This window comes from Rhinoderma darwinii, chromosome 8 (assembly GCF_050947455.1).
Source record: "Rhinoderma darwinii isolate aRhiDar2 chromosome 8, aRhiDar2.hap1, whole genome shotgun sequence".
NCBI classification, from domain to species: Eukaryota; Metazoa; Chordata; class Amphibia; order Anura; family Rhinodermatidae; genus Rhinoderma; species Rhinoderma darwinii.
The window spans coordinates 11,558,798-11,583,483 of record NC_134694.1 but is presented as its reverse complement, the minus strand read 5'-3'; the positions used below and the strand labels follow the sequence as shown (position 1 = coordinate 11,583,483).

At 49.0% G+C, this 24,686-nt stretch overlaps 1 protein-coding gene across 1 annotated transcript in view; it reads left to right on the top strand.

The window, feature by feature from the left end:
* DBH (dopamine beta-hydroxylase) overlaps positions 1-24,686 on the top strand; it is a 47,991-nt gene that overhangs the window by 8,425 nt on the left and 14,880 nt on the right. The window contains exons 7-9 of the mRNA XM_075835084.1: positions 267-433; positions 5,131-5,274; positions 5,822-5,860. Coding sequence (XP_075691199.1) covers positions 267-433; positions 5,131-5,274; positions 5,822-5,860 — 350 coding nt within the window. The remainder of the gene's footprint in view (positions 1-266; positions 434-5,130; positions 5,275-5,821; positions 5,861-24,686) is intronic.

Below are 24,686 nucleotides of genomic sequence, written 5' to 3'. Positions count from 1 at the left end.
TGGGCATGTTTAGGGGTATATGGGTATGATTTTACTAGGTGTTAAAGGCATTACCCTTGGGGTACAGGGTAAGGAGATGCTGGCGCTTGGGGTACAGGGTAAGGAGACGCTTGGGGTACAGGGTAATGACACGCTGGCACTTGGGGTACAGAACAGTGACATTATATTTCATCCATATCTGGCTGAGTTTGTCCCCATGTCCTCACCCCCCCCCCCCACACCCGTCCGTCAGTATTATTTTTACCTTTCGCCTTGTTTTTTTATAGGTCTACGAGACTCCTCTGGTATCCGTCTCCATTATACCCCCTCACTGAGGAGATATGATGCTGGGATCATGGAGCTCGGCCTGGTGTACACCCCGGTGATGGCCATCCCACCCCACCAGAGACACTTCACCCTCACCGGATATTGTACAGATAAATGCACTGACCTGGTGAGTGTCCTGTATGGGGTTGACTGGGGGTGCCAAAGATGGACAGGGACCTGATCGCTGGATGTAGCTGCTATTACCCGTAATGAGCTGCAAAATCGGGAAATTACGTTTTTTAAAGTTTGTGTCCGAATTCTCGCTCTGAGCAAAATCCTTTAAATCACATTCTGTGTCTTACGGGAACGCGTTTCGGTGTTTTATCTGTTGCACAGTACTACTTCCCACTTCTTTATGCTAGAAGTAATAATTCTGTATCTAATTAGGGGTGTGGTAGAGGCCATCTCTCCGGATGCCGCAAAATAGCGCCCCCTTACTAACCTCCCAGCAGGAAAAATCATATTGTTGGCAAGAAGCTAGATCATGGTGGTCACTGACTCGCCAATGGTTATTCATCTTGGACGTAATTGCCCTTTAATTCTCTGTGTTTGACTATTTAGCCTTTATATAAATTCTAGTTCGGCTCTAGTTGATGGTACACCATGCAGCCAGTGTCATACAAAGGGTTAATGTTGCCTCCTCCTTTCCCGTATCCCTGTCGCACTTCAAAACAAGCTGCATATTTGTGAACACAGGCTGTCAGGGAATAATTTGTGGATGATTGCCGCTCGTCTTTATGCTGCACGCCGCGCCGTGATGAATCTCTGACACGCGCTCGTTCTGGGGTATCGGCAATTTTTGTTCTTTTGATTTTTGTTTTCCTTTCATGAGAACAGAAAAAATTCCTTGTAACAATTAATAATGGAGTCGGAAGGCACGTGCTGCTGTCACGCCAGGACCCCATGCTGCACGCGCACCCGTAGAGCTGAAGTTGGGGGCCGAGACTAAATTTAAAGGCCCAATGCAAAAGTACTTGTTTCCCATTATGTGGCAGAGGGGCTTTGGGACCCCCTCAGACAACCTCCACATGGAAATCGGAGCATGCTGCAGAATTACAAATCCGCAGCATTTCTGTTCAGTTACGGAAATGTGGTGAAATTTTCGCTACGGATTTCGCCCTTCTAATATATGACTATTTTGGCAGGAATTCATCGCAGATTTTCAGTGGATTTACGGCAAAATCTGTGTGGGACTGATCTGCTGCATCTGGACACTCCTTAAGACTTCGTTAAGAAGTAGCAGATTTGCTGTGGAAAATTTTCTGCAGCAAATCCACGTGGAAATCCACATAAGCAAATCTTCCCCAAATTCTGCAGATTTGTTGTGGATTTGCTGCTGCATATTCCGAGAAGAAGAAAAAATCAATGGGTTCCAAATCCACAATTTTTTATTTTTAACATTTTCTGCAATCCACAACAAAATCTGCAAGAATAAATTTCATTGTGGTTCTGTAAGGGTATGTGCACACACACTAATTACGTCCGTAATTGACGGACGTATTTCGGCCGCAAGTCCCGGACCGAACACCGTGCAGGGAGCCGGGCTCCTAGCATCATACTTATGTACGATGCTAGGAGTCCCTGCCTCGCTGCAGGACAACTGTCCCGTACTGTAATCATGTTTTCAGTACGTGACAGTTGTCCTGCAGCGAGGCAGGGACTCCTAGCATCGTACATAAGTATGATGCTAGGAGCCCGGCTCCCTGCACTGTGTTCGGTCCGGGACTTGCGGCCGAAATACGTCCGTCAATTACGGACGTAATTAGTGTGTGTGCACATACACTAACAAATCGGCTACGTAAATTGACGCAGGCCAATTTCCACGGCGTGTAGATGAGATTTGTTCAAATCTCATCCACTTTGCTGCTACTGTATTCTGCTGTGAATTTTCTGTCTTCAAATCCAGACAGATAATCTGCAGTAAATCTGCTACATGTGAACATAGCCTAAAGGGGTACTTATGCTGCATTGATAAAGGGAAAACCTCTTCCGTTCAGGAACCTCTTCCGTTCAGGAACCTCTTCTATTAGCCAGAGTAGAGCGGCTGTGAATGCTCTGGAGGACCTGGCACATCTGTGCATTACGTGGACAGATCATTGATCTTAAAAGTGTGTGTGTCCCATTTCCCCTGTGGTGGCGCTGTAGGGAAACTGAACACTTCTGCCAACAGATCACAACTGATCGCTGAAGGTCTGTCTGTGCAACAGGACACTCTGCTTGGTCCCTTATATCCAATTGGGATTCTTGTCCAAAGTGGGCAAGTGGGGGAACCCCCTATAACTGGTGACCTTGGGTTTTTGCTCCATTGTCTTTAACCAGTGGTTGCTTCTAGGCCACCTCTTAGAAAGGAAGTCCATTACATGTGCTGCTTCCCACAGTTGTACTGAAAATGAAAGTTAAAGGGGGGGCTTTTATTTGTCCTAATGATACTATGGAGTACGATGGAACGTAGTCTGTGTATTTGTATGCCATTTGGCCACTCGTATTCACCATGTTTGAAAGGCCTCATTACAATGTGACCTTACCGCCATCCAAGCAGGGGAGACAGTACCTGCCTCCCCTGCCTATGCTTTGCCCAACGCCAACGGATAACTGAATCCGCATTGCCATATTAACTTTGGCTTGTAGTTTATTGTATAACCAGTTAACTCAAGAACTTGGTGCCCCATGTAGTGGCGTAGCAGTTGCAAGTAATACATCTTCTCTGCTCCTCCAGTCTTTCTGTCTCTGCCCGGGGCTGGAGGATTTGAGCTTGTTATCTTGACCTAGTCCCTTTGCAGGTGGACTGTGCGGGTAGACCGAGCCTTACATTTGGCATGTTCTTTCAAGGTAAACGGGAAGATTCTATGAATTATTCACATGGGCTGTACCGAGCAGGTTTAGAAGTCTTTTTATCATGTGTTCAGGAAGCGGGGGCAGATTACTTTTTGAGTGCCAGTGAATTGTCACTAATGTTCTGCTATTCTAACACCTGGGGACCACCAGGCCGCCGTTCTTATTCTGGCTACAATTTGCTTGGTACAATGTTTTCTTGCTCAGGGGTCTGATTCATGGACGTTGTGGCCTGCAGAGTGGCAAATAACCTCAGCTGTAACGCTAAAAATAAAGTATTCATCCCTTCTACATCTATTGGCTCACGCAATGCGTCTCATGTGGCGGTTCAGATATTTAATTGTTATTCAGGGACTGCAAATATAGGTCTTTATATAAGTTGGGACTCTGTGTAAAAAAAAAAAAAGAATAAAAAAAATATAAAAAAATAGGATATAAATACTAGAAAGATAGAGAAATAATAGATAGATGGATATCAGACAAAATGTTACTACACACAGTAATATAATCATATGCAAAATTCTCCAAATGTATTCAAGCATGATGGGAGTTGTAGTTGTAGCGTCACGAAGCCTCCTGTGACCTTTAGTTCTGCAGGTCATGTGTGGATTGAACCAATAGGTGAATCTTGGTTTCGCAGTTATTTTCTGGAGTGAGAGCTTCCATATTTTACATTGCCCCCCCCCCCCCCCAACGTCCCACCTAGTCCTCTCATGCAGAAGAGACGTCTACATGAAGCCGGGATGTATTAATTATTGAGGAGCACAGAGAAAAACACGCGTTTCAAGGATTTCTTTCTAGATTAAACTTCTTCTTATAGTCAGGTGTGTAGAGCAGTGCGACATGATGGGCACAAAACTAGAAGTACCCTCACTGGGGGCTCTAGGTTCTTAGGGAACAAATTAACTCTTGACCAACCTGTGTCTTCCGGGTGGGACTCTTACCTCTGAATCGCCTATAGCTACATCCCTGGACCTGGTGCCTAAAGTCACCAGTGTTGTAAATGGCACGTGGAAGTTGGGGGGCCCTGTTACAGATCTTGAATTGGGGCCCAGAAGCTTGGTTACACCTGCGTATCCGGTTGGCCTACTATTCCAAAAATACTCCCGAGACTCGAGCATGCTTGGACATGAGATTTCTGGACTCCAACATTAAGTTAGAACTCTGTTAGAACAAACTTATTTAGTCCCAACCTCCCTGAGTCCCTTAGATGTCATCTCCAGTACCTTCAAAGAACTTTTTAAGTGGTTTCTTCAGACCCTCGGTTGACCAATTGCCTCCTGCTGCCGACTTATCACATCTAGCACCAAATAGGAACAGTCCATTAAAGTTTGGTGGTAATGTTGTATTATGTGTGTTTCTGGACCATTTGGTGACAGATTAAAGGGGCATGAGAGCTCATATGAAAGAAATATCCCATTAGTTGAACAAGTGAATGGAGAATCCTCATGTTTTGACCATCACTGATGTGAGACTAGGGGACTAGGGGCTTGGGTTTAGTGAGATCACAAGCTTACTACTCCTCCTCTCATGTTCAGATGACCTCAGACCATTAATGTGGGCAAATTCTTTATTTCCATATTACATTTCCTTCACCTGGACTCAGGCTGCCTCCATAATGGCCAAACGGAGACTTCCATGGGTCCATGACTTTGGATTAATGGTCACTTGTGGGGATATGTTGGCTTCATGTACAGTATAATTTCCCCACCGCCGCTTATCTCCATGAAGTGGAAGGGTATTTCCGTTGGCCACCTCACCTGCCCTGTCCTTAGGTGCTAACAAACTCCTTTGGAGGACATCTACGTAGAGTAGACGCGCCTGACCCCGTCTCCCATCATGCTTCGCTTTATCTCCTGTGCACTCGGGGTTCCTACACTCGCTGTTGCAGACGTATTGCAGGCAGGTTAACAAAATCCCAATAGAGAAGTCTGTAGTGTTGCGTTATGCCATCTATTTCTTCAGGTCTCACCCACATGCCTTGTATTGCAGGCCCTTCCTTCAGGTGGGATTCACATATTTGCCTCTCAGCTTCACACACATTTAACAGGAAGAGCAGTGACCACCGTGACGGTGCGGGACGGAAAAGAAATTGCTATAGTGAATCAAGATAAACATTTCAGTCCACATTTTCAGGTAAGGATATACAGGAGGGTGGGCTGTACTAACAAATAAAATGCCCCCCCCCCCCCCAATCACAATCCTTGCAGGGCAGCAAGACCACAGCCAAGTGTCTGTGGAGAGGGGTCATCCAGTCCTGTTTCCACCCACCCATAGGTAAAGGAGCAACTGGGGCCCTCCTGGTAATGACCCCCAGGGAAGTCGTAGCATCTGCCTCGAATACCTATGCTCTTGTAGTAGAATATATGTATTTGATTTCTGCTCCAATTCCGCTTGTGACCTCATGGGGGTGCTATTGTAGGTGCCATATGCAAAGCAATGCGCAATGACTGGTAGAATGATTTGATCGATTTCCGAATTTTATTTTTGTTCTAATGTTTGGGTTGTACAGGGTAGTTTATTACTAGCTCGCCACCTGTAGAGTGTAGCATGCTCTGCTGCAGTGCATTGTGGGAGATGGTGTGTATTCGCATACAGATAAGATCTTTAACTGGAAATTGTATAAGGCTATTTAAAATATTTTACCCTAAAATGGTAACAAAATTTGTATTTTTGTCTGCAGGAGATCAGGATGCTCAAGAGGCCTGTCCAAGTTTTACCGGTAAGAGAAATTCAGGATTTTAACTAAAAACTTGGACCAATAAATATAAAATATCTTGAGGGTCACTGCGTTTCACTACGGTCAATATTACTCCATGACCCGGGACTGTAGAGCTCGTTCAGTCTTAAGGGAAAAGATTGTCATTACTAAAGGTGACCCACTCAATCATAAAAAAAAGTACAAGGGGGAGTTCAGAGTTTTTTTTAACGCAGAAACCGCGGCGCAAAGCGCACCAAAAAACAGCCGAAAATGCCTCCCATTGATTTTCAATGGGTGACGGAGGTTTTTTTTTCCCGCGAGCGGAAAAAACGGCTCGTAGGGAAAAAGAAGGGACATGCCCTATCTTCGGGTGTTTACGCCTCTAACCTCAATAGGAGGCAGAGAAAACTTATTTCGCTGCGTTTTTTGCACGCGGAGCTTAATGGCCGCGGGCGAAAAATGCCACGAAAATCAGCGTGCAGGCAGAGGAAAATCTGCCTCAAAATGCCAAACGGAATTTATTAGTTATGCAGTAATTCATCCACGGCTGTTGGGGCAGATTTTCCCTATTTGGGAAAGCAGGGTGATAACCCTTTGGAGAGTTGAATTTGCAGCTATAATGGTTGTCACCCAGCTTTTCCAGAAACAGATATAACTCATGAACTCGAGATGCACAGGTCAAGAACTAATAAACGATCACTATATTACATTCATATGAGGAAACTGCAAATATGGTCATAACCAATAAAATGTTCAAAATATATTCCATTTTTATCCGACGGATGAAAAGTTCCAAAATTTATTTCTTTCTTTCAGTAGAATTTTTATAATCTGATCTATTATATTATAAAATCTCATCTGTCGGTTCATTGATATTCCTGGTTCCCACCGGGTAGGCTTGATGCCTAAAGGCTATGTAATTGGTCTCTTTTTCAGAAAAAAACACAGGATATGTCATAAATATCTGATCAGTGGGGGGACGGAAGTCCCCTGACCTATTTTGCCAGATAAGACCGCCACAAATATCTGCAACCTTGAGCGGCTCTTTCTGTAACTTTTAGATACTTTCTTAAAGGGGATTTCACATAACCAATACTTATCACCGATCCACAATAACCATTCTGGAACATGTTTTCTTACTTTGCGTTGTGCCATTCCTCTGTTATTCCTCCTAGAAATTCATGAATAAATTGACATCTGGGTGTTACTATTCCCTTTGTCAAAGGGAGGTGTCCCTACACCCAGTGGCGTAACTACCGCTATAGCAGCCGTAGCGGCTGCTACGGGGCCCGCGGCACAAGTGGGCCCGTGTCGCCCGCCGGCACGGGCCCCCACCATGGCCGGAGGCTCCGCTAGCAGCCGCTATGGCTGCTACAGCGGGACGCCACTGAACACTACGGCAGAGCAGGGAGGTATCTCCCCGCTCTGCCATTAAACAAAAGACATGTATCCCCTCTCCACAGGATATACACGGGACAGGGGATACATGTGTGATCGCTGGCATTGATAGGGAGAACGGGGGACTGAAAGTCCCCTGAAGTTCTCCATCACAAACCTCGGACTTCCGGGGTCTGTCGGCAGCTCCGTAGAAATGAATGGAGCGCTGGTCGCGCTTGTGCGCCTGCGTGACCAGCGCTCCTTTCATTTTTATTGAGCTGCGCAGACGCCGGAAGTCACAGGTTAGTCATGGAGAACTTCAGGGGACTTTCGGTCCCCCGTTCTCCCTATCAATGCCAGCGATCACACATGTATCCCCTGTCCTGTGGATAGGGGATACATGTCTTTTTGTCTTTTCACACTGTAGGTCGCATTTTTTTGGGGGCTTGGGGACGCTGTGTGGCGTTCCCTACAGGGGGGGGGCGGCGGGGGCTATATTGCGGTCCCTACGTGGGGGGGGCGGGGGCTGTATGGCGTTCCCTACAGACCCCCCCCCCCCCTGTGGATAACGCCATACAGACCCCCCCCCCCCTGTGGATAACGCCATACAGACCCCCCCCCCCTGTGGATAACGCCATACAGACCCCCCCCCCCCTGTGGATAACGCCATACAGACCCCCCCCCCCCTGTGGATAACGCCATACAGACCCCCCCTGTGGATAACGCCATACAGACCCCCCCTGTGGATAACGCCATACAGACCCCCCCTGTGGATAACGCCATACAGACCCCCCCTGTGGATAACGCCATACAGACCCCCCCTGTGGATAACGCCATACAGACCCCCCCTGTGGATAACGCCATACAGACCCCCCCTGTGGATAACGCCATACAGACCCCCCCTGTGGATAACGCCATACAGACCCCCCCTGTGGATAACGCCATACAGACCCCCCCCTGTGGATAACGCCATACAGACCCCCCCTGTGGATAACGCCATACAGACCCCCCCTGTGGATAACGCCATACAGACCCCCCCTGTGGATAACGCCATACAGACCCCCCCTGTGGATAACGCCATACAGACCCCCCCCTGTGGATAACGCCATACAGACCCCCCCTGTGGATAACGCCATACAGACCCCCCCTGTGGATAACGCCATACAGACCCCCCCTGTGGATAACGCCATACAGACCCCCCCTGTGGATAACTCCATACAGACCCCCCCTGTGGATAACGCCATACAGACCCCCCCTGTGGATAACGCCATACAGACCCCCCCCCCCCTGTGGATAACGCCATACAGACCCCCCCCCCCTGTGGATAACGCCATACAGACCCCCCCCCCCCCCTGTGGATAACGCCATACAGACCCCCCCCCCCCCTGTGGATAACGCCATACAGACCCCCCCCCCCCCTGTGGATAACGCCATACAGACCCCTTTGTAGAGGTCTACAGAGGGGGGGCTGTATGGCGCTATCTACAGGGGGCACTGTATGGCGCTATCTACAGGGGGCACTGTATGGCGCTATCTACAGGGGGCACTGTATGGCGCTATCTACAGGGGGCACTGTATGGCGCTATCTACAGGGGGCACTGTATGGCGCTATCTACAGGGGGCACTGTATGGCGCTATCTACAGGGGGCACTGTATGGCGCTATCTACAGGGGGCACTGTATGGCGCTATCTACAGGGGGCACTGTATGGCGCTATCTACAGGGGGCACTGTATGGCGCTATCTACAGGGGGCACTGTATGGCGCTATCTACAGGGGGCACTGTATGGCGCTATCTACAGGGGGCACTGTATGGCGCTATCTACAGGGGGCACTGTATGGCGCTATCTACAGGGGGCACTGTATGGCGCTATCTACAGGGGGCACTGTATGGCGCTATCTACAGGGGGCACTGTATGGCGCTATCTACAGGGGGCACTGTATGGCGCTATCTACAGGGGGCACTGTATGGCGCTATCTACAGGGGGCACTGTATGGCGCTATCTACAGGGGGCACTGTATGGCGCTATCTACAGGGGGCACTGTATGGCGCTATCTACAGGGGGCACTGTATGGCGCTATCTACAGGGGGCACTGTATGGCGCTATCTACAGGGGGCACTGTATGGCGCTATCTACAGGGGGCACTGTATGGCGCTATCTACAGGGGGCACTGTATGGCGCTATCTACAGGGGGCACTGTATGGCGCTATCTACAGGGGGCACTGTATGGCGCTATCTACAGGGGGCACTGTATGGCGCTATCTACAGGGGGCACTGTATGGCGCTATCTACAGGGGGCACTGTATGGCGCTATCTACAGGGGGCACTGTATGGCGCTATCTACAGGGGGCACTGTATGGCGCTATCTACAGGGGGCACTGTATGGCGCTATCTACAGGGGGCACTGTATGGCGCTATCTACAGGGGGCACTGTATGGCGCTATCTACAGGGGGCACTGTATGGCGCTATCTACAGGGGGCACTGTATGGCGCTATCTACAGGGGGCACTGTATGGCGCTATCTACAGGGGGCACTGTATGGCGCTATCTACAGGGGGCACTGTATGGCGCTATCTACAGGGGGCACTGTATGGCGCTATCTACAGGGGGCACTGTATGGCGCTATCTACAGGGGGCACTGTATGGCGCTATCTACAGGGGGCACTGTATGGCGCTATCTACAGGGGGCACTGTATGGCGCTATCTACAGGGGGCACTGTATGGCGCTATCTACAGGGGGCACTGTATGGCGCTATCTACAGGGGGCACTGTATGGCGCTATCTACAGGGGGCACTGTATGGCGCTATCTACAGGGGGCACTGTATGGCGCTATCTACAGGGGGCACTGTATGGCGCTATCTACAGGGGGCACTGTATGGCGCTATCTACAGGGGGCACTGTATGGCGCTATCTACAGGGGGCACTGTATGGCGCTATCTACAGGGGGCACTGTATGGCGCTATCTACAGGGGGCACTGTATGGCGCTATCTACAGGGGGCACTGTATGGCGCTATCTACAGGGGGCACTGTATGGCGCTATCTACAGGGGGCACTGTATGGCGCTATCTACAGGGGGCACTGTATGGCGCTATCTACAGGGGGCACTGTATGGCGCTATCTACAGGGGGCACTGTATGGCGCTATCTACAGGGGGCACTGTATGGCGCTATCTACAGGGGGCACTGTATGGCGCTATCTACAGGGGGCACTGTATGGCGCTATCTACAGGGGGCACTGTATGGCGCTATCTACAGGGGGCACTGTATGGCGCTATCTACAGGGGGCACTGTATGGCGCTATCTACAGGGGGCACTGTATGGCGCTATCTACAGGGGGCACTGTATGGCGCTATCTACAGGGGGCACTGTATGGCGCTATCTACAGGGGGCACTGTATGGCGCTATCTACAGGGGGCACTGTATGGCGCTATCTACAGGGGGCACTGTATGGCGCTATCTACAGGGGGCACTGTATGGCGCTATCTACAGGGGGCACTGTATGGCGCTATCTACAGGGGGCACTGTATGGCGCTATCTACAGGGGGCACTGTATGGCGCTATCTACAGGGGGCACTGTATGGCGCTATCTACAGGGGGCACTGTATGGCGCTATCTACAGGGGGCACTGTATGGCGCTATCTACAGGGGGCACTGTATGGCGCTATCTACAGGGGGCACTGTATGGCGCTATCTACAGGGGGCACTGTATGGCGCTATCTACAGGGGGCACTGTATGGCGCTATCTACAGGGGGCACTGTATGGCGCTATCTACAGGGGGCACTGTATGGCGCTATCTACAGGGGGCACTGTATGGCGCTATCTACAGGGGGCACTGTATGGCGCTATCTACAGGGGGCACTGTATGGCGCTATCTACAGGGGGCACTGTATGGCGCTATCTACAGGGGGCACTGTATGGCGCTATCTACAGGGGGCACTGTATGGCGCTATCTACAGGGGGCACTGTATGGCGCTATCTACAGGGGGCACTGTATGGCGCTATCTACAGGGGGCACTGTATGGCGCTATCTACAGGGGGCACTGTATGGCGCTATCTACAGGGGGCACTGTATGGCGCTATCTACAGGGGGCACTGTATGGCGCTATCTACAGGGGGCACTGTATGGCGCTATCTACAGGGGGCACTGTATGGCGCTATCTACAGGGGGCACTGTATGGCGCTATCTACAGGGGGCACTGTATGGCGCTATCTACAGGGGGCACTGTATGGCGCTATCTACAGGGGGCACTGTATGGCGCTATCTACAGGGGGCACTGTATGGCGCTATCTACAGGGGGCACTGTATGGCGCTATCTACAGGGGGCACTGTATGGCGCTATCTACAGGGGGCACTGTATGGCGCTATCTACAGGGGGCACTGTATGGCGCTATCTACAGGGGGCACTGTATGGCGCTATCTACAGGGGGCACTGTATGGCGCTATCTACAGGGGGCACTGTATGGCGCTATCTACAGGGGGCACTGTATGGCGCTATCTACAGGGGGCACTGTATGGCGCTATCTACAGGGGGCACTGTATGGCGCTATCTACAGGGGGCACTGTATGGCGCTATCTACAGGGGGCACTGTATGGCGCTATCTACAGGGGGCACTGTATGGCGCTATCTACAGGGGGCACTGTATGGCGCTATCTACAGGGGGCACTGTATGGCGCTATCTACAGGGGGCACTGTATGGCGCTATCTACAGGGGGCACTGTATGGCGCTATCTACAGGGGGCACTGTATGGCGCTATCTACAGGGGGCACTGTATGGCGCTATCTACAGGGGGCACTGTATGGCGCTATCTACAGGGGGCACTGTATGGCGCTATCTACAGGGGGCACTGTATGGCGCTATCTACAGGGGGCACTGTATGGCGCTATCTACAGGGGGCACTGTATGGCGCTATCTACAGGGGGCACTGTATGGCGCTATCTACAGGGGGCACTGTATGGCGCTATCTACAGGGGGCACTGTATGGCGCTATCTACAGGGGGCACTGTATGGCGCTATCTACAGGGGGCACTGTATGGCGCTATCTACAGGGGGCACTGTATGGCGCTATCTACAGGGGGCACTGTATGGCGCTATCTACAGGGGGCACTGTATGGCGCTATCTACAGGGGGCACTGTATGGCGCTATCTACAGGGGGCACTGTATGGCGCTATCTACAGGGGGCACTGTATGGCGCTATCTACAGGGGGCACTGTATGGCGCTATCTACAGGGGGCACTGTATGGCGCTATCTACAGGGGGCACTGTATGGCGCTATCTACAGGGGGCACTGTATGGCGCTATCTACAGGGGGCACTGTATGGCGCTATCTACAGGGGGCACTGTATGGCGCTATCTACAGGGGGCACTGTATGGCGCTATCTACAGGGGGCACTGTATGGCGCTATCTACAGGGGGCACTGTATGGCGCTATCTACAGGGGGCACTGTATGGCGCTATCTACAGGGGGCACTGTATGGCGCTATCTACAGGGGGCACTGTATGGCGCTATCTACAGGGGGCACTGTATGGCGCTATCTACAGGGGGCACTGTATGGCGCTATCTACAGGGGGCACTGTATGGCGCTATCTACAGGGGGCACTGTATGGCGCTATCTACAGGGGGCACTGTATGGCGCTATCTACAGGGGGCACTGTATGGCGCTATCTACAGGGGGCACTGTATGGCGCTATCTACAGGGGGCACTGTATGGCGCTATCTACAGGGGGCACTGTATGGCGCTATCTACAGGGGGCACTGTATGGCGCTATCTACAGGGGGCACTGTATGGCGCTATCTACAGGGGGCACTGTATGGCGCTATCTACAGGGGGCACTGTATGGCGCTATCTACAGGGGGCACTGTATGGCGCTATCTACAGGGGGCACTGTATGGCGCTATCTACAGGGGGCACTGTATGGCGCTATCTACAGGGGGCACTGTATGGCGCTATCTACAGGGGGCACTGTATGGCGCTATCTACAGGGGGCACTGTATGGCGCTATCTACAGGGGGCACTGTATGGCGCTATCTACAGGGGGCACTGTATGGCGCTATCTACAGGGGGCACTGTATGGCGCTATCTACAGGGGGCACTGTATGGCGCTATCTACAGGGGGCACTGTATGGCGCTATCTACAGGGGGCACTGTATGGCGCTATCTACAGGGGGCACTGTATGGCGCTATCTACAGGGGGCACTGTATGGCGCTATCTACAGGGGGCACTGTATGGCGCTATCTACAGGGGGCACTGTATGGCGCTATCTACAGGGGGCACTGTATGGCGCTATCTACAGGGGGCACTGTATGGCGCTATCTACAGGGGGCACTGTATGGCGCTATCTACAGGGGGCACTGTATGGCGCTATCTACAGGGGGCACTGTATGGCGCTATCTACAGGGGGCACTGTATGGCGCTATCTACAGGGGGCACTGTATGGCGCTATCTACAGGGGGCACTGTATGGCGCTATCTACAGGGGGCACTGTATGGCGCTATCTACAGGGGGCACTGTATGGCGCTATCTACAGGGGGCACTGTATGGCGCTATCTACAGGGGGCACTGTATGGCGCTATCTACAGGGGGCACTGTATGGCGCTATCTACAGGGGGCACTGTATGGCGCTATCTACAGGGGGCACTGTATGGCGCTATCTACAGGGGGCACTGTATGGCGCTATCTACAGGGGGCACTGTATGGCGCTATCTACAGGGGGCACTGTATGGCGCTATCTACAGGGGGCACTGTATGGCGCTATCTACAGGGGGCACTGTATGGCGCTATCTACAGGGGGCACTGTATGGCGCTATCTACAGGGGGCACTGTATGGCGCTATCTACAGGGGGCACTGTATGGCGCTATCTACAGGGGGCACTGTATGGCGCTATCTACAGGGGGCACTGTATGGCGCTATCTACAGGGGGCACTGTATGGCGCTATCTACAGGGGGCACTGTATGGCGCTATCTACAGGGGGCACTGTATGGCGCTATCTACAGGGGGCACTGTATGGCGCTATCTACAGGGGGCACTGTATGGCGCTATCTACAGGGGGCACTGTATGGCGCTATCTACAGGGGGCACTGTATGGCGCTATCTACAGGGGGCACTGTATGGCGCTATCTACAGGGGGCACTGTATGGCGCTATCTACAGGGGGCACTGTATGGCGCTATCTACAGGGGGCACTGTATGGCGCTATCTACAGGGGGCACTGTATGGCGCTATCTACAGGGGGCACTGTATGGCGCTATCTACAGGGGGCACTGTATGGCGCTATCTACAGGGGGCACTGTATGGCGCTATCTACAGGGGGCACTGTATGGCGCTATCTACAGGGGGCACTGTATGGCGCTATCTACAGGGGGCACTGTATGGCGCTATCCACAATAGTGACACCCAGTCAAAAGTTTGCCATGGGGCCCAGTCTTTCCTAGTTACGCCCCTGCCTACACCGTATCCCACTGTTAGCGCTGATTGGACATTTGTCAGTTTGTGTAGGAACACCCCCCCCCCCCCTTTTCAGGGAGGAATAACCGATGTATGGCACAACATAATTTTAGTGCATCTTTTCCTAGAGCTTAGTTTTGTAGTAAATACTTGTATTCCCCATAAAATGAGCGGTCGGAAGAGGTGATGGGGCCTCTTTAAACTGATAGATGGAGGTCCAATCATGAGACCCCCTTTTGATCAGCTAAATGGAGGCTAGAGATCTGCAGCCCCTTTATTATTTATACAGGGCACATCCTAACGGTTGGCTTTGCCTAGTGCTACAGCTCAATCCTATGAGGCTGACCTGCTGTACCAAACACCGCCACACCTATAGGACAGTAGTGTAGTAGTTAATGCTGGCTAATAGATGAGGGTTCTAAAAGTTAGACACGCTTCTATTATCTCAGTATTTCCTAATGGAGTATTAGGCCATGGGTTTTCTTTAAAGGTACAACCACCCCAAGTCAATAATGCATCTTATTTACTAAGCCCCAATCCTTTTGCTTGTAGTCAGTCTTAATCCCATGTGATGTTTCCTCTCATTAACCTTCAACCTGGGCTCTCTCATCTCCTAATTATAGCCGCCTGGATGGATCAGGATTGGTTACGTTATTTTTTTATTAATCTATTAATCAGATTGTTTTTCCAGAAAAGTCAATAACACTTATGCAGACAACTCCACATGAAATGGCTTGTGTGTACTGTAAGTAAATTCAAGGTCAACCCCCCGTAGGCATCTAGAATACGCTAAGTACGCTGGAAAGAAGGGTAATCACCCGCAGAGGGTTAATGGGGGGCAGTTCAGCTGCTTGTATCTACTAGGTTATGGGTGCTGTTCAGCTGTCTATATCTACTTGGAGATTAGGTGTAGTTTAGCTACCTGTATCTACTGGGTTATGCATATCTCTCAACGGTCCCAGATTCAGTGGGATAGTCCCTGATTCAGGGCAGTGTCATGGAGGGGTGGTGGTATGTCCCAGTGTCAACTGTATCTGTCCTCTGCTCCCTGCATCAGCATTCACTGTCCACTAGTCGAGTACTCAACGTAGCGCTATGCCTGGGAAGTGCTGAGCCCGGGGAAGCCCTTGACGACACTCTCCATATATCGACAGTGATTATTAGGGGCCCCTCATGGAGCAGGTTTCTCAACGCTCTGGCTGGGGATTCTGTAATCTCAGAACCCCAAAAGTCACTGTCCATATATGGACTGATTTTTAGGGGCTCCCTCCAGGAGTGGAATCCCCACCCAGAGGTTTGCCGATGCTCTGGCCAGGGAATCCGCTTCTAGAGGGAGCCCTTGACATCCCTGTCGTGACATCAGGGACTTCCTCCAGGTGCATATTCCCCAGCCAGAGAGTTGCCGGGGACTCAGATCCTGGAGGAGCTCCTGGTGTCACTAACCATATATGGAGTGGAATCCCCGGCCACATCGTGGCCGACGCTCTGGCTTGGGATTCTGCTCCTAGAGGGAGCTCCAATGGTACGGTCTACAGGAGGGGGTGTAGCGCTATAGTCAAGGGGGAGTATGGTGCTATAATCAAGGGAAGGTATGGCACTATCTACATGGGTACCGTGGCGCTATCCACATGCACACTGGAACTTTGTAAGTGGGCACTGGTACTAGGGGCAGCTAAGGTGGCATTATACTGTATGGGGCCAGCTAAGCGGCATTTTACGGTATGTGGCAGCTAAGGTGATACTGTAGGGGGCAGCTATGGGGGTATTTTACTGCATGGGGCAGCTATGGGGGCTTTATGCTGTGTGGGGGGCATCTATGTGGGAATTATACTGTGGGGGCTCTGGGGCTATTTTACTGTGGGGAGGCACTATAGGAGCATGATACCGTGTGGGCTGAACCGGCTATGTGTGGGTGTGGCTTAAAGGTAAAAAAAATCTGCTACGACTCAACGGTTGTCCCTCTTTTTTGCAATACTTGAAGGTTGGGAGGCATGCGGTTATAGGGGCAGATCAGCTGACTGTATCTACCGGGATATGGAGCACAGTTCAGCTGCCTGTATCTACTAGATCATAAGGTGCAGTTCAGCTGCCTGTATCTACTGGGTTATGGGTGCAGTTCAGCCGTACCTCCCAATCATCCCGGATGCAGCGGGACCATCCCGGATACTGGGCGGTTTCCCAGGTGGCTGGGGCCATGTCCCACTTTCCTAAGGATGCAGATACAGTTTAACCCAATGCTGAAGCAGGGAACCATCAGCTCCCTGCTTCAGTTAGTTTCTGTCACCGTCTATATAAGGCACTGGCCCATAAGGCGCTGGGAAGAATCCCTGCGCAGGCCGGTGTGATGACATCCCTGCATCACGCTGGTCTGCGCATGCGTCCCGTCTGGAGGATATGTTTTTTGGTGGCTGTGTAGCACTATATACAGGGGGAGAACGCTGTGTAGCACTATATACAAGGGGGGATATGTCTGTGTAGCACTATATACAAGGAGGGCGGACATATGTTCGTACAAGGATACTGACTGCTGGGGCACTGTAAGCCTATCATGTGTGATACGGTCTGCTGAGACAAGGAGGGTATGTGGGACTACCCACAGGGGACTGCATGGCACAGTCTACAGTATGACAGGGGGACTGTGTGTGTAACCATACAGGGGGTTGTGTGGGGAACGCTCCTACAGGTGTCTTTGATTAGAGCCCTGAGACATAACTTTGCTTGGTGCCCCAGAAATGCCAAATTTGCCCCTGAGGGTTAGTACAAGGGTACTTACTGCTGGGTCCCTGTATCTAAGGCTACGTTCACACGAGCGTGAAGGATTTGTGCGTTAAAAACGTAAATCTGGTTGCATTTTGCATCAGTGTGCTTTGCGTGTGGAATGTGTTTTTCACGCACTTGCAAGCACTTTTTTTTTTCTCAATGTAATTTGATGCATGAAACACGCACACTGATGTCGTCCGCATGCTGTCTGTGGTTTTCATTGACTTCAATGGGTGGCTAGGTGCGTGAAAACGCACCAATATAGGACATGCGGTGAGTTTCAGACACTCACAAATGCGTGAGTTTTCACGCAGCGAATAGCCCCATTGAAATCAGTGGGTCCGTTTTGCTGTGCGTTATTTCAACGCATAGCCCACGGGCGAGAATAACGTTTGTCTCAATGAGCCCGAAGTCTCATGTATGATACGGTCTGCTGGGGCCCTGTATCTAATCCTACAATGTGTGATATTGTCTGCTGAGACAATGCATCCAATTCTATCCAGCAATGTAGCTATAGGAGCCTTAGTCTTATAGATGGTCTTCTCTCCGATGTATATGTAAAAATATTTTTTTTTTCGTGCCTCTGATCTTTTAAGACCCTAGGAACGCCTCTGGTTATGGGGTGCAGTTCCGCTGCCTGTATAAACTGTCATGGGTGTAGTCTGAGCCAATCTTTGACGTGTGAGACCTATGCAACCGCACAGAGTGCATCACCCAAGCAAGATGAAGGAAGCCCTGCGCTGGCTCCCCTCTTGCTTTTCTGCAGCACCCGGCAGTGCTGCGGCCACGGCTGCTACGGGGCCTTCGGCATGATGGTGCCCCCTAGCCCGGCACTTGATGCCACCAAGCCAGCCGGCCAATAAATGTTGATGGCACCTGGGGGGGCCCGGTGCTAGCGACTGAGACATTCACTTGTAAAGGCATCCTCAGGACGCAGATACAATTGAATAGTATGGGCTACAGGTTAGGCCTGTAGACTATAAGACACTGGGACCTGCGCAGGCCGACAGGATGCATCATGGTGGCCTGCGCATGTGTCCTGTCTGGAGGCCGTGGAGCGCGCCGGCCGTCGCGGAAACGGGGCTGGGTAAGTGAAAAAAATAATTGTGGGTGGGACTGTGTATCTAAAACGGGGGGGGGGGGGGGGGGGGTTGGTGTGCGCCAATATCTACAATGAGGGTGGGGGGATTGTGTGGCACTATCTACGAAGGGGGTGTGGCACTCTGAGGGGGAGGTGACACCTGTGTAGCACTATATGGGGGGGATGTCTGTGTGGTACTATCTACAAGAAGGGGGGTTTTGTGTGTGGCGCTATTGACAGGGCACAAAAGGGGCATTATTCCTGTGTGGGGGCACAGTTACTGATGGGGCACTTTTATTGTGTTGAGCACTGAGGGATCTTTATAACTGGGGCACTATGGATTATGAGTTTGTTTACAGGATGGGGTATAGGTGGGGAGGATGCTGGAAAAACAAGAAACCAACATCACCTGTGAGCCACTAGCTATAAATGTGCTGTAATCACTTAGGCACCATGCACACGACCGTGCCCGTACTTATGGGCACGGACAGCCTCCCGTATTTACGGGCTGTGCTCCCATTATAAAGTATGGGCGCACAGTCTGTAAAAAAATGTTTTTAAAAATAGGACGTCATCGTTTTTTTTTTGGAACGTTTTTACGACACTGACACCTTCTCGTCGGTATACGGGAAGGTGTCCATTGGCCATAGAAATGAATGGGTCCGTAATTACGGTCCATAATTGGGGGCGATTTTCTGGTTGTGTGCATGGGGCCTTATACACAGGAGCTCTACAGACTATATAACGGTCATCTACCTCTGTGGTCACTATCTGGAGGTAATATTGGTCTTTGTATAGTGGGTTTTTATAAAGTAACAGTGTGGGAGTATTATTCGGTCACTATGTGGTTATGTGGAGGTAACTGTATGGTGGTAATATTCAGTAACTGTATGGGGGTATTATTCAATAATACCCCCATACTGTTACTGAATAATAATTCGACACCATAGCCACATAGCATGAGGGTATTATTCAGTCACTATGTGGTTATGGGGTGGAGGTATTCAGTAACAATATATGGGTATTATTCAGTCACTGTTTTTATGGTATGGTGTTACTGAATAACACCCCCATACTGTTACTGAATAATACCTCCACACCATAACCACATCATAGTATGAGGGTATTATTCAGTCACTGTGTGGTTATTTTGTGGCGGTATTATTCAGTCACTATGTGGTTTTGGTTTGGGGGTATAATTCAGTAACCGTATGGGGGTTTTAGTCACTGTTACTGAATAAAACCCCTACACCATAACCACATAGTGGCCGAATAATACCTCCATACTGTTACTGAATAATACCCCCACACTATAAACGCAGTGACTAATACCCCCTTACTACTACTGAATAATACACCACTGCATTACCAGTGACTGAATATTTCCCCCATACTGTCACCAAATAATACTGCCACACCATTATCACGTAGTCACTGAATAATATCGCCATATTGTTAGTGAATAACAACCTTCTACTGTAACTGAATAATACCCCCACACCATAACCACATAGAATGTGGGTATTAGTCACGATGTGGTTATGGTGTGGGGGTATTATTCTGCAACAGTATGGGGTATTCAGTAACGGTATGGGGTATTATTCAGTCACTGGTTATGGTGTGGGGGTATTATTCAGTAACAGTATGGGGGTTTTAGTCATGGTTACTGAATAATACCCCCACACCATAACCCCATAGTGACTGAATAATACCCCCATATTATTATTGAATAATACCGCCACATCATAACCGGATAGTGACTGAATAGTACTACCATTATGTTACTGAATAATACCCTCACACCATAACCACATAGTACGAGGGTATTATTCAGTCACTATGTGGTTATGGCGTGGGGGTATTATTCATTAACCGTACAGCAGTATTCAGTTACCGTATGGTGATATAATTCAGTAACTGTATGGGCATGGTATTCAGCTACTGTGGTTATGGTGTGGTGGTATTATTCAGTAACCATATGGGGGTGTTATTCAGTAACCGTATGGTGGTATTATTCAGTCACTGTTGTTGAATAATACCTTCACACCATAATCACATATTGACTGATAAATACTACCATACTCATACTGAATAATACCCTCCATATTATTTTGTGGTGTGGGGGTATTATTCAGTAACCGTATAGGGGGTACACGGTAACCGTATGGGGGTTTTATTCCATAACCGTATGGGGTTATGATTCTGTAACAGTATGGCTGTATTTTTCAGTCACCGAATAACACCCCCACACCATAACTACATAGTATGAGGGTATTCAGTAAATGTATGGTAGAATTATCCATTCACTATGTGGTTGAGGTGTGGGGGTATTCAGTTACAGTATGGGGGTATTATTTAGTCACTGGTTAAGGTGTGGGGGTATTATTCAGTAACCATATGGGGTTATTATTCAGTAACCGTATGAGGGTATTATTCAGTCACGGTTATTGAATAATACCTTCACACCATAACCACATACTGACTGAAGAATACAATCTGGTTATGGTGAGGGTGTATTTAGTAACCGTATTTGGGTATTATTCAGTCACTATTTGGTTATGGTGTGGGGGTATTATTCAGTAACCGTATGGTGTATTTGGTAACCGTATGGGGTATTATTCAGTCACTGTTTATGGTGTGGCAGTATTATTCAGTAACAGTATTGGCGTATTATTCAGTCCCTGTGGTTACGGTGTGGTGGTATTATTCCATAACCGTATGTGTGTATTCAGTCACCGTGGTTTTGGTGTGTGGTTATAATTCAGTAACAGTATGGGGGTTTTAGTCACTGTTACTGAATAATAACCCACACCATAACCACGGTGACTGAATACACACATACGGTTACTGAATAATACCACCACACCGTAAACACAGTGACTGAATAATACCCCAATACTGTTACTGAATAATACCTCCACACCATAACCACACAGGGACTGCATAATATCCCCATACCGCCACACCATAACCGGATAGTGACTGAAGAATACCACCATACTGTTAATGAATAATACCCCCCCACCCACTAAAACCACATAGTGATTAAATACCACCACCATACGGTTACTGAATACCCCCTCCCACACCATAACCGCATAGTATAAGTATATTATTCAGTCACTATGTGGTTATGGTGTGGTGGTATTATTCAGCAACCGTATGGGGGTATTCAGTCACTGTTGCTAAAGAATACCCCCATAATGTTGCTGAATAATACCTCCATACCATAACCACATTGGTGTGGGGGTATAATTCAGTAACCGTATGGGGTATGCAGTAACCATATGGTTATGGTGTGGGGTATTCAGTAATTGTAAGGGGGTATTTAGTGACTGACTACCACCACACCTAAACCACAGTGACTATGTGGTTATGATGGGTGTGGGGGTGTTCAGTAACTGTATGGGGGGGGGAATTCTGTCACTGTGGTTATGTTGTGTGGGTATTATTCAGTAATTGTAAGGGGGTATTATTCAGTCACTGATTATGGTGTGAAGGTTTCATTTTTTTAACAGTATGGGGGTTTTGTTAAGTCACTGGTTATGTTGTGTGGGTATTATTCAGTAACCGCATGGAGGTATATTTCTGTCACGATGGGGTTATGATGTGGGGTTATTATTCAGTAACCGTATGTGGTCCATAACCGTATGGGGGTGATTATTCAGTCACTGTTATGGAATAATAACCACATACTGTTACTGAATAATAACCCCACATAACCACATCGTGACAGAAAAATACCTCCATGCTGTTACTGAATAATACCCACACAACATAACCACAGTGACTTGACTTAAAACCCCCATACTGTTAAAAAATTAAACCTTCACACCATAATCAGTGACTGAATAATACCCCCTTACAATTACTGAATAATACCCACACAACATAACCACAGTGACAAAATAATACACCCCTACTGTTAGTATAGGGGTGATTATTCTATTATTTAGTAACAGTAGGGGTGTATTATTTTGTCACTGTGGTTATGGTGTGGCTGTATTATTCATTAAAATTATGGGTGTTTTATTCCGTAACCATATGGGATATTATTCAGTCCCTGTGTGGTTATGGTGTGGATGTGTTATTCAGTAACCGTATTGGGATATTATTCAGTCACTATGCGGTTACGGTGTGGCAGTATTATTCAGTAACAGTATGGGGGTACTTTTCAGTCACTGGTTTTGAATAATACCGCCACACCGTAACCGCATAGTGACTGAATAATATCCCAATACGGTTACTGAATAACACCTCCACACCATAACCACACAGGGACTGAATAATATCCCATATGGTTACGAAATAAAACACCCATACTGTTACTGAATAATAACCCACACCATAACCACATATTGACTGAAGAATGCCACAATACTGTTACTGAATATGCCATACTATTACTGAATAATACCCCCCCCCCCACACCCACTATAACCACGTGGTGACTGAATACCACCACACCATAACTGCATAGTGACTGAATAATACTATCGTGAGGTTACTGAATAATACCGCCACACCATAACCACATCTTATTAGGGTATTATTCACTCACTAGGTGGTTATGGTGTGGTGGTATTCAGTAACCGTATGGAGGGATTCAGTCACTGTTGCTAAAGAATACCCCCATACTGTTACTGAATACCCCATACTGTTGCTGAATAATACCTCAACACCATAATCACATTGGTGTGGGGATATAATTCAGTAACAGTATGTGGTTATTATTCCATAACCGTATGGGGGTAATTATTCAGTCACTATGTGGTTATGATGTGGTGCTATTATTTAGTAACCATATGGGGTATTCAGTCACTATGCGGTTATAGTGTGGGGGTATTATTCAGTAACAATGACTGATTAATACCCCCATACTCTTACTGAAAAATACCTCCAGACCATAACCGCATAGTGACTGAATAATACTCTCATACTAAGTGGTTATGGTGTGGGGCTATTATTGAGTCATTATGTGGTTATAGTGTGGGGGTATTATTTAATGACTGAATAATACACCCATACTGCTACTGAATAATACCTCCACACCATAACCACCTAGTATGAGGTTCTTATTCAGTCACAATGTGGTTATGGTGTGGAGGTGGTATTCAGTAAACGTAAGGGGGTATTATTCAGTAGCAGTATGGGGGTTTTCAGTAACTGTATGGTGATATTATGTGGTTATGGTGTGGGAATATATGGGTATTATTCAGTCACTGTGTGGTTATGGTGTGGAGGTATTATTCGGTAACACTGACTGAATAATACCACCATACGGTTACTGAACACCCCCACACCATAACCACATAGTGACTGAGTAACACCCTTGTACTATGTGGTTATGGTGTGGAGGTGGTATTTAGTAACTGACTGAATATGGTTACGGAATAATACCCCTATACAATGTGTGGTTATGGTGTGGAGGTATAATTCAGTAACCGTATGGGGGTTTTAGTCAGTTACTGAATAATACCCCCACACCATAAACGCATAGTGGCTGAATAATACCCCCCTTACTATTACTGAAGAATACTGCCACACCATAACCGCACTGTGACTGAATAATGCCTCTGTGAAGGATTTGCCTGAGACCGCTTCTGTGTCGACGCCCGTGGTTAATCAGCCTGCATCTGTTCCTAGGTCTGCTAGAGTGACTCGATCTGCTACCACTCAGGCTGGTAGGCTGAGGAGTGTGAGCGCCTATCGCAGCCTGGCCAGACGGTTCTAGCTCCCGCCCTTGGTCTACTTATACCTTCATTTGCTGCTTGTCCTTTGCCTGTGATTCTCTTGTTTCCGGATTCTGCTTTTCCTGCTGTTACCATTGACCTCTGCTTCATATTGACCCTGGCTTGACTGACTATTCTCCTGCTCTGCATTTGTGACCACGTACACTCCTGGTTTGACTCGGCTTGTCCACTACTCTGTTACTCACGGTGTTGCCGTGGGCAACTGCCCCACTTCCCTTTGCTTTTGTGTACCCTTGTCTTGTTTGTCTGTCGTGCACATATTGAGCGAAGGGACCGTCGCCCAGTTGTACGCCGTCGCCTAGGACGGGCTGTGCAAGTAGGCAGTGACTGAGTGGCGGGTAGATTAGGGCTCACCTGTCTGTCAACCTATCCTGATATTACAACCTCCATACGAATATTGAATAATACCCCCACAGTATAACCACA